Source organism: Microtus ochrogaster, chromosome 5 (assembly GCF_000317375.1).
Source record: "Microtus ochrogaster isolate Prairie Vole_2 chromosome 5, MicOch1.0, whole genome shotgun sequence".
In the NCBI taxonomy this organism is placed as follows: Eukaryota; Metazoa; Chordata; class Mammalia; order Rodentia; family Cricetidae; genus Microtus; species Microtus ochrogaster.
The window spans coordinates 55,983,432-55,994,134 of record NC_022012.1 but is presented as its reverse complement, the minus strand read 5'-3'; the positions used below and the strand labels follow the sequence as shown (position 1 = coordinate 55,994,134).

General features: G+C 41.3%; 1 protein-coding gene across 2 annotated transcripts in view; it reads left to right on the top strand.

The window, feature by feature from the left end:
* The first annotated feature begins 2,834 nt into the window (after window positions 1–2,834).
* The window catches only part of Bckdhb (branched chain keto acid dehydrogenase E1 subunit beta), a 193,048-nt gene continuing 185,179 nt past the window's right edge, over window positions 2,835–10,703 (top strand). Inside the window, exons 1-3 of one of the 2 annotated variants that reach the window (XM_005347555.3) lie at window positions 2,835–3,047; window positions 8,036–8,113; window positions 9,534–9,602. In XM_005347555.3, the coding sequence (XP_005347612.1) occupies window positions 2,858–3,047; window positions 8,036–8,113; window positions 9,534–9,602 (337 nt within the window). In that variant the 5' untranslated portion in view covers window positions 2,835–2,857. The other variant, XM_026778905.1, reaches the window with a different exon arrangement.

The following is a 10,703-nucleotide window of genomic DNA, read 5'->3' as shown; positions in this document are numbered from 1 at the left end:
TCCTTCTTCTTCTTCTTCTTCTTCTTCTTCTTCTTCTTCTTCTTCCTTCTCCTCCTCCTCCTCTTCCTCTTTTTTCTTCTGTTTCCCCTTTTGTTAATGTGACTTAAAGGGCCTTTTATTAAAAAAATTTATTCTTCTCTCATACATTACATCTTGACCACAGTTTCTCCCCCTCTACTCTTCCCAGTCTCCTCCCCCAACCTTCCTTCTACTGTACTCCCCCTCCATTTTCTTTAAAAAAAAAGAGAGAGAGAAGGCCTCCCAGGAATATCAATTGAACTTGGCCTAACAAGTTGCAGTTATACTAAGCATATATACTCATGTCAAGGCTGGACTTGGCAACCCAGAAGGAGAAAAAGGATCCCAAGAACAGGTAAAAGAGTCAGAGTCCCACCCTCACTGTTAGGAGTCCCACATGAATGCCATACACAACCATATTGTATGTGCAGAGGATCAGGCCAGACCCATGCAGGCTCCGTGATTGTTGCCTTGGTCTCTGTGAGCCCCTAGGAGCCCTGCTTAGTTGACTCTGTGGACTGTGTCCTTGACCTCCCTGGCTTCTACATTCCTTCCTCCCCTCTCTTCTGTGGCATTTCCCTGCTTACACAGTAGAACCACTTGCCCAAGTGTGACACAGCCCACAGTGTGCTTGGCAACTCACACCAATCATTGATTAAGAAAATGCCCAATAGACTGTGTAGGCTAATATAATGAAAGTATTTTCTCAATTGAGGTTCCCTTTTCCAGGATGCCCCTGTTATCTTGTGTCGAATTTATAAAAAAGTGTAATCAGGACAACAAATAGATGAGATTTCTCTGCCATTAAAGCTTTTTAAACACTTATTTATTTATATGTAGGTGTGAGTTCATGGACACCTGTGAGTGTACACATGCCGGAGCATCCTGTGGAGGCCAGAGGGCAACTTTCAGGTGTCATTTCTCTTCTATCATTTGCCTTCCAGGGATTGGACTCAGGTTACCAGGGTTGGGAGCAGGCTCCTTTACTCTCTCAGCTATACCCTAATCCTCTCTGCTCAGTTTTCATAGACAAATTTGTCCTTAAAATGTTGAGTTTAAAGAGTGCATATATATAAAACAGTATATTCTGTCACAAATCCATTATTATTTTAACTGCCAAATCTCCCCAAGTTTCCCAGTCTTGGATGCTACCTTTGCATGCTTCCTGGCCACACGGGAGAAACACTTTACTGTTCTGCATGGCATGTTAGCTGGAGGAAAGTGACACTCTGGTTCCATCTGCGAATGAAGTATAACCTTTTTATACACCATTGTGGGTCCAAAAGCAAGATTCGTCTCAGCAGGAGTATACTGAGTAGGTAGTGTAGTTCTGTGAGGGAAAATGATCCAAGACTCATTCTGAAGGAGGAACAGCAACTTGGATCTATCTTCTGGCTCCATCTTCACTGGTTCTCCATGTCCCCCGGGGTTAGTCAGACACCCAAGAGGAAGTGGCTCCAGTGAAGAGGGTGGTCCATGGAAGGCTATTAGACCTGTGCTACCAGAAATTCAATTTAAATGTAGTCACTTTCTTCATCTCTTTTCAGATTATAATATTACTTCAAACCCCATTTTCTTTTTTTTTGCCTGACCTTTCTAAATTGCTCTTCCTAAATTCCCCGAAAAGAACTTTCCATTTTCCAAATCAACAGATCAAGGTAAGGTGATGGGGAGTGGGCAGGGACAATACAGTGGAGGGTCTCCACATGGTATCAGATTTTTATTTTCTCTCCCTGGAAGGCCTTTCTTTCTTTCATGCCTATGAGCCTTTGTGCCCACCACACCTGTTTTGGATGCTTGTCCTTCTTTGTACCAGCCTGGTGACCTCTAGTCCTCTGGGTCCAGGCCAGCTTACCTCTGGAAGCATGCCGTGTTATTGTCTAAACTGTCTCCTTTGTGTACCATTTTGAACGTTAAGATCCTTTTCTAGTCCGTTCCCGTGTTTCCCAGCCAAACGAAAGATCTGTTTAGAGGTCCTGAATACGACGAGAGAAATGATCCTTCCTGGCTCCTTTCTCCTCATTTCCTTCTCAGTTTTCTCACCAGAATCTTCCTCTATTCTGGAACCGTGTTCTGTGGCTGAAACACCTTCTTGTTTATCTGTGTTGTTTGATTTTTATGGCTATCTGACAACTCATGACCAAGGAGGATATATACTTTTAAACGCTTGAACATTTTAAATTAAAATTTATAAAGCTGATTATTTTGTCTAAATTAGTTATTCAACTTTTACACGTTTTAAACTTACACTGTATGTACCAGGACAAGAATTCCTAGTGGATTTGAAATTAGAAATATCTATATTTATCTTTTTATTTATTTATTTATTTGCTATTATCTAAATAAGGAAAAACAAAATCAATTAACAATCTATATATACTGGCCGGGCGGTGGTGGTGCACGTCTTTAATCCCAGCACCCGGGAGGCAAAGGCAGGCTTAGCTCTGTGAGTTCGAGGTCAGCCTGGTCAACAAGAGTTCCAGAACAGTCTCCAAAGCTACAGAGAAACCCTGTCTCGTAAAGCCAAAAAAAATAAATAAATAAATAAATAAAAGCAAAAGCTACTGGAAATGACACTGTAAAAATGGATAAGGACACAGCCAGTCTCAGTGTGGAAGGCTCCACATCCAGGGACTGCATCTCAAGCTGCAGGGCCCTAGGTCCCGCTTCCGCCTGCTCCAGCAGCCAGGTCACAGCGTCTCCATCCCCGCCCCCGAACTTCCACCTCCGATTGGTTTCTTTCATGGACCCGCCCCTTGAAATCGCCCAATGAGGAGGCCCGCGACGCCTCTTCGTCCTCCCTGCCGGCAGCGTGGGCTGCTGTGCCTGAGACCCGGGGATGGCGGCAGTGGCTTCGCGGGCGCGCGGGCTTCTGCGGCTCCGAGCTGCTGGAGCGGAACGGCGGTGGTGCGGACTGCGCTGCACTGGGCTGGTGCAAGGCTTCCTGCAAGCCGGGGGCGAGGACGCGACCCAGAAGCGGCGTGTGGCCCACTTCACTTTCCAGCCGGACCCGGAGTCCCTGCAGTATGGTGAGACCGGGAGATCTCCCTGCATCCCGAGTCCATCCTCGCCTCGGGTCCGCTTTCGATCTTGCTGCTTTTTCTTGGTGACTCTTTCCTTCAGATGCAACCCCTGGGCACCTTCAAGATAGGTGAGAGGGCACCCTGCCTTCTGCGAGGCCCTGAGGGTGCAGAATTGTCCAAAGAGCGCCCCTCTTTTCTCTGAGCTCCACCCCTGCTTTTTCCTTATCAGGCCCTTTAGGATTACCTTGCCAGGACTGGGTCAGTAACTTGAGGCAGCAGCCCGTAAAAGACTTTTCTTTTTTCCCTCCCCTCCCCCTTGGAAGGGAAGAGTAAACCTAGGGAGTAAATAGTAGAATTTAATTTTCTCAAGGTCACGAAACAGGTTCTGCGTGGAGGTGGAAAGAATCCAGACTTCTGCTGGGCTCTGCTATCACTTGGCCGAGCAGAAGTAATCCACACAGGTGATGGGAAAGAGGAAGAGGAAGGGGAAGAGGAAGGGGAAAAGGGTCGGGCTCCTTATGTGCTCCTCTGTTACACTCAGAATGTTTCTCTTGCAAGTTTTGTGTACTCCCCTAAGATCCCAGGTCTCTCTGCAGAGTATCAGGAGATAGTAAGGACACCTGTCCCGTTTTCTTGTCCAATAACTTCTTCCACACTGGGGCTGGTAATTTTGGAAGCCTGTATTTATTTGTGAACAGTAATTCCTGAGAGCTTGCTACTGGTGAAATTTACATTCCCTGTCTCCTATGGTTCATAGGACAAGTTTTAATTTAATGTGTTAGGCCGTGTTTTAATTTTTGCTTTGCTGCCAGATAAACCGAAGCCTTGAAACAGATTATTCAAGAGTACACAAGATAGAAGTTCATGGCAGCTAGCTCCAAAATTGTGTATGGAGGAAGCTGGATTTCAGAACTGCCATTCTACATAAGGCATTTGGAAATGATTTACGGATCCTTCTTCCCAGTTTTGTGAAATAGTAGATTAGAAAGAAGAATAGCAATTCATTTTTCCCTCTCAGCGTTCAATACTGTCTTCACAGCAAAGAACTTTGGCCTAGTAATAGAGAAATAGAGCACAGGTCTTAATTCTCCCTTCCACAATTGTGAAATTACTAAAATCCGAGTGATGTCATGTCTCTAAGTTGTTACTATAAAAATGCTACAAGCATATTACAGACAAAAGGCATAATTTAGAAAAAGTAAAAATGTGTTTGGTACCACTCATTGTAAATGCTGCTAAGCCTTTTGAGGTTCATTCTTCCAACCCACTGTGTCTTCCGTAATTGTAGTTTTAATACAAGTCCAATTTGCATTAATTGTAATTACAGGACTAAGTTTCCTGTAATGCTCTAGAGTGTTGATAACCTGTTGAATTCAGTAGTGAGAGGTGATGTTTTGAATTTTGTCTGTCCCCCAGCACCCCATCACCTGAGACTTTGAAATCATCACTTCTATAGGCCTCAGTTTCACAATGTTACAAAATATGCAGATAGATACATTCCCTGAGCATGCCCTGCCCCCTGCCTCATGACAGAGCCCCGGAGATTCGAGTTCTCACCCAAAAATATGAATTGTTAAGTTTTTAAATGCCCACTTTAAATGCCTGGTTTATGCCTAGTCTGTATAAGAGTGTTTGTTGTATTAAGTGTAAGGGGAGAGGGACGTAAGACTGTGTTAGGCTTGATGCTGGGAGTCCCAGGAACAGGTGGTTCCTTGCGCTTTTGTGCTAACCACTACACCTTGTGTTTGCATGTGTTTCACTTCTGCTGAGGAATCTTTTCCCATGTATTTGCTCACTAGTTTATGTTCGTTCTTTTTCTCTTTTTCATATTTTAAAAGTTGTGCCCGATGTCTTTTTCTCCTGTCTGTGCTGACGCTACCCTCCATTATTGAGTACTTGCTTTTATCCAGGTGTGGTGGGCCGTTACCTTCACTATTGAGTACTTGCTTTTATCCAGGTGTGGTGGGCCATTACCTTCACAATAGTCGTGTGAGATAGATGGTGTTATGTTCACTGGACATTGAGGCTCAGAGATGTTTGTGGCCTTCTCAAGTGCGGTAAAGAGCAGAGTCAACTTTCCGACCCCATTGTGTCTTCCTTGAAAGCCTCATGAATAGTGCTAAAACTTTGCATATTATGGCGGTTAGTGAAGATACCAATTGTCTGCCCTTCACATGTGCACAGAATGCTTTTCATTAATTATGAAAGCTCAGCCTTAGGTTAGGTTTGTTCATAACTAGTTCTTATAACTTAAATTAACCCATATTTTAAAATCTATATTTTCCACATGGCTCCAAACTACCTATCTTGCTTCCTCTGCTGTCTGGTGGCTCTGCCTTTCTTCTTCCCAAAGTGCTCTCTCTGCCCAGAAGTCTCTCCTCTACTCTCCTGCCTAGCTATTGGCTGTTCAGCTTTTTATCACACCAATCAGAGCAACACATCTTCATACAGTGTTCAAATATCCCACCACATTTCCCCTTTTTGACTAAATAAAAAGGGAAGATTTTAACTCTAACATAGTAAAATTATATTCAATAAGAACAATTACCAGGTAATTACATTCACAGTGTCCAATTTATTTGTGTTTGGCATATACTTGGAAAAAATACTTTATTATTTATCTTATTTTGGTGAGTCCAAAATTTTATACCTAAACTATTTTTTTTTTATCATAACTTGTATCATCATCCTAAAAATATCTTTTTAGACCTTAAAATATTTTCTTATATAATAACAACTTAAACATTTTATGTTTTCAAACTTATAAACTTTATATCTCTTATGTAAGTTTTTTTCTGAATTTGTTAACAAGGAAAACTGTAACTGTAACTATAGTCTTTTACCAGATCAAAGAAGGATAAAATATTACTTGAGTAAACAGGAAGAACAGAGCAAACAACTTCTAAAACTATAGAAATCACAGAGGCATCTGACTGCCTGGACAGTTACCCAGTGTTCCTTTGTAACATTGGTGCATCCATCTTGGACCTACCTACCTGTGAGGCTGAAACCTCTCAGCTAGCAGCTTTGAAGATGCTTTGGGTATAGATTTTTATGGAAACTGTAACAGAGGAATTCTGAGAGGCTGGATCACTTGGGCTACTTGTCCTCATTGGTGTCTGGTCCTTTTGTTGTGAAAACGCACAAACTTTTAAAGGTAACATACCTATCTGCATTAACACAAGTATGGACTGTACAATGTGCACATGTCAGCTAAAGACTTTTTGTTCTTTGTTTGAGCCGATAAAAGGCAACATATCCATTCTGAAGTTAAGACACTCTTAAAATCTATAGGTTCATTTAAATTAGCGTTTCTGTAATCCAATGTCCCTATCTTATCAGATTTGTCTTTTGTAGCTTGAAATAGCACTGAGGTATACTCCAAACCTAAACATTACAATCTTTGGAAAAATATCCACTAGTGAAAATATAATTTGTGTGCTGACGCTGAAACATAAATGACTTGAAATTATTTTCATAGGCCAAGCAAGATTTTTAGAGTCAAGAGCACATTCTAGATTTACTTTGTGTAATTTTGGTTGTTATTTTTGGTTATTTTGAGATAGGAGCTCGTTATATAGCCTAGAGTGAGTGGCTTTGAAGCCACAATCCTCCAGCCTCAGTTTCATGTGATTTTTATTGAAGTTTTTACTCTTTTTCTAGTAACAACTTGCTGAGTAGCTGTGTGATCAGATGAATGAAAAGGTTTGGGGGTGGAGCCTGAAGGTGTAGCACTTGGCTAACATATGGGTTGCACAACTAGTGGGGGCATTTGCTATTAATTCAAGTCCTCAGCAAAATTTAAAACAAAAATAATACTAGTTGTTAAGGTGTTTTTATTCTCCCTACGTTCTTAACTATGAAAATCCTAAGAAATAAGCAAAGTATTACTTTGTGACATGTATGAAGTAGGTATGTTATTACATGTATGAAGTGGATATGTTATTGTCAAAAGTTTATCCTAAACTGTTATATGATGTTTTCTGCCATTGGAAAACTTTGAGGTCTTCTGGTTAATGTCAGCTGTCACCTTGACCGAGCCTAGGGGCATTGCCTCAATCAGATTGGCCCGTGGGTATTTGGTTGATTGTTAATTGCTGTAGAAGGCTGAGCAGGTGGTCTTGGAAGCCAGGAAGCCGTTTTCCTCTGTGCTTCCTGCCTCAGCTTGAGTCCCTGGCCTGACTTTCCTCAGTGGAAGACTGTATAACCTTTAAGATTAAATAAACATTTTCCTTCCCAAATGCTATTGGTCCTGGTGCTTATCACAGCAACAGGAAAACAAAGTAAAGCAACAGGGCAGATAAAGTTTTTAGGAAGGTACCTATTAAATGATACAACTGCAGTCTGAGGAAAAATATTTTATGAAGGACTTCTGGACATTTGGTGTGCTTGTGTGTTCTTTAGTGTGGGTGATGTAATGATACTTCCTGAATGAATTTTTATTGTCTTCAGAGACAGGAGTATAAACAGGCCATTATTCTGGGTGCAGAGGGAGGCAAGGTGTTCTGATAGGGGACTGCCAAGGCCTGAATTTTGGGCACGCAGCACTATTGAAGTGATCAGAGATACCTGAGGTTAAGCGTGAGCGTGCCAGAGGCCAGGCTGAGAGAGAACTGGGGGAGGCCAGAGCTCATTGAGGAGTCTGACCGGGCTGAGAGGAAAGCACTAGGGACTGCACTTCACGGGCAGAGGTTTGAAGCCACCAGCAGGAGCTGTTATTACCCATGCTGGTCATTAGACCCTGACTGCCCCACATTTGGTGACTGAAAGAGCACGGGGTTGGGGGGGGGCAGAGTCTACTGTCTCTGGATGCTTACTTCACTTGTATCTTTTATAGATCTGTTTGGGTCAGTTCCTGTGATAGATTCTGTTCCTTTCTTGCATCTTGCTTTTTTTGCTGTGTTATAATCAACTGTTAAGAAACTGGTTATTTATTTATTTATTTTTTTACCTATTTTACAAATTTTGATATAATGTAACTTTACTTTTCACAGGACAAACCCAGAAAATGAACCTCTTCCAGTCAATAACAAGCGCCTTGGATAATTCATTGGCCAAAGACCCCACTGCAGGTAAACTTAGTGCGTGTGTGCAGCCTTGTTCCTTCCAGAGTCTGAGACCTGAGCAAATCAAAAAGGGTCTACTTAGAGTCTGAACATACATTTACCCACTAGTTTCCGACACGTCCTCCTGGGTATCCTTGTTTAACTTGCTCTTTGCAGCGTGTGTGGTCCCTTTATTATATGTTGGTTTCTGGTTGATACCTGTTGGCTACTCCTGTTGTGTAGAAAAAAAAAAAACAGGAAATGCCGCTTTGTTTAGATATTTATATATAATATTTAAACATAATATAAATATATTATATAAATATGTATAATATATATGTATATACACACTTATGGTTATTTTTACATTGGACATGTTAGTATTTTAGAAGTAATCATTTTAGTATTTCTGCTTTTTAAAATCAGTCTTTAAGTTACCGTACAAAGCAGTGGGATTTACTATAGTTGCTTCATCCACAGGTGTCCTGTTTTGTTCTGTTTTGTTTCCTTCCCCTTTCTTGCTTTTCTACAGTTAGGTAGTTCCCATCCTGCTTTCAAATTAAATGTCAGTACTCTATCTCTCTCTCTCTCTCTCCTCTTCTCCCCTCCCTTAAGATCTGTTTCAATTCTCTCATGATAAACTTTCTGTTAGACACACACACACACACACATGCATACACAGATGCACATGCACACATACACATGCACACACACAGATGTGCATCCATGCACACATACACTTAAATCTAGATTCTGTATATGAGAGACAGCAGGGGTGTTTGTCTTTCTGAGTCTGGCTTATTTTACACAATGTAATGATTTATGGTTCTACCTATTTTCCTGCCAATGTCATGATTTCATTTTTGCCCTGTGGCTGAGTAAAGTTTGATTGTTTGTGTCGTGTGTCACATTTTCTAAACAATTTTATAGGTAACTTATGTTTATTTGTTTTGTCGTTTTATTTTTAGTTTTGTGTATGTGTCTGTATGTGGGTATGCACATTTGAGAATAGAGACGCTAGATGTGTCAGGTCTCCCAGGAGCTGGAGTTGCAGGCAGTTGTTAGCTGCCTTATGTGGGTGCTGGGGATCAAACTTGGTTCTTATGCAAATTCAGTGTACACTCTTATCTGCTGAGCCCTTTCTCTATCCCAGCAACTTAGTCTTCATCTTGCTGCATTTTTAAAGTTTGATTGACTTTATATTCTTACTTACACATATGTTTGTATGTGTGTATACACATGTATGCATTACAAATACACAGTATTATTGTATATATTTATATGTGCATGCAAGAATTATCCAAAAAGGATATTATATACATATATACCATATTTTTATTACACAGATGTGATTATATGTATAATTTCAAATCTAAATATTTAAGTTCCTTATTTGTCATGACTTTAAATTTAAGGATTACTAAATAGATTCTCTTATATTTTTCAGTAATATTTGGTGAAGATGTTGCCTTTGGTGGAGTTTTCCGATGCACTGTTGGCTTACGAGACAAATATGGTAAGTTACTAGCTGTATAAAGAGCATTCAACAGAATATTTTCTCAAAGATCTGGAAAACATAAATATGTCTGTACCATTGCTATATTATTGTTTGGTTGGGCTCCTTTTATTTTGAGGACATCCTGCAGAGTTCTCTGGCCTGGATTTCTCCAAATCTGTTCTCACTAGAATCTTCTAACGTAGTTTATCTTGCATGAGTAGTAGGTTGCAAAACCTGAAAACATTTCACGATGTGAACTGTCACATCATTATCTCTAGGAGCCGTAGGCTTCCTCTTGGCACACACCGTTGCCAAGCTCAGCTCCAGTTCAAGACTCTGCCCATTTGTCTGTGGTAGTGAGAGTGTAAATTTTTGTTGCTGTTGGTGGTGGTGGTTGAAATGTATTAACCTTTCTTACAATATTGGTTCACATTGTTGTGGGGGGCCTTGCCAGTCTCTAGGGAAACTTGGCAGGATTCCTGTTTCAATCTTGAAGCCAAATCCAGTTTTGTTTGGGAAACCTCAGACTTAAAACCCTTGGGATGACCAGGGAGAGCCCATTCCATGCTGTGAAGCTCAGACTTAAAACCCTTGGGATGAGCAGGAAGAGCCCACTCACTGCATGCTGTGAAGTGTTGCCTTCTTTACTTGGAGCCACTAACTTAAAAGTTATTCATATCTAATAGATAGCTCCGCAAAAGGGTCTGGACCTGTGTTTGCCTAAACTAACAGCATTGTAGCCTGGCTAAGTTGGCGTTAAAAGTTACCGCTGTCCCGTAGCCTCCTCCCTCTTTGTTCTCAGCTGCCTTCCTTTCTATCTTCTGCTTCATTGTCTTTGCACTCAGAGGTGAAACCATCAGAATGGGCCTCGGTTGGTTCCGCAGTGCTCGCTGCTCTGACTAGCTAAGGAAGGTGCTTCTACTTTTACTGCTGAAAAAAAAAATTCCTACTTTTACTGCTAATGTACTCACCCTCTGACTAGCTAAGGAAGGTGCTTCTACCCTTACTGCTAATGGCTAGCCCCCTGACTAGCTAAGGAAGGTGCTTCTACTTTTACTGCTAATGTGCTCACCCTCTGACTAGCTAAGGAAGGTCCTTCTACCCTTACTGCTAATGGCT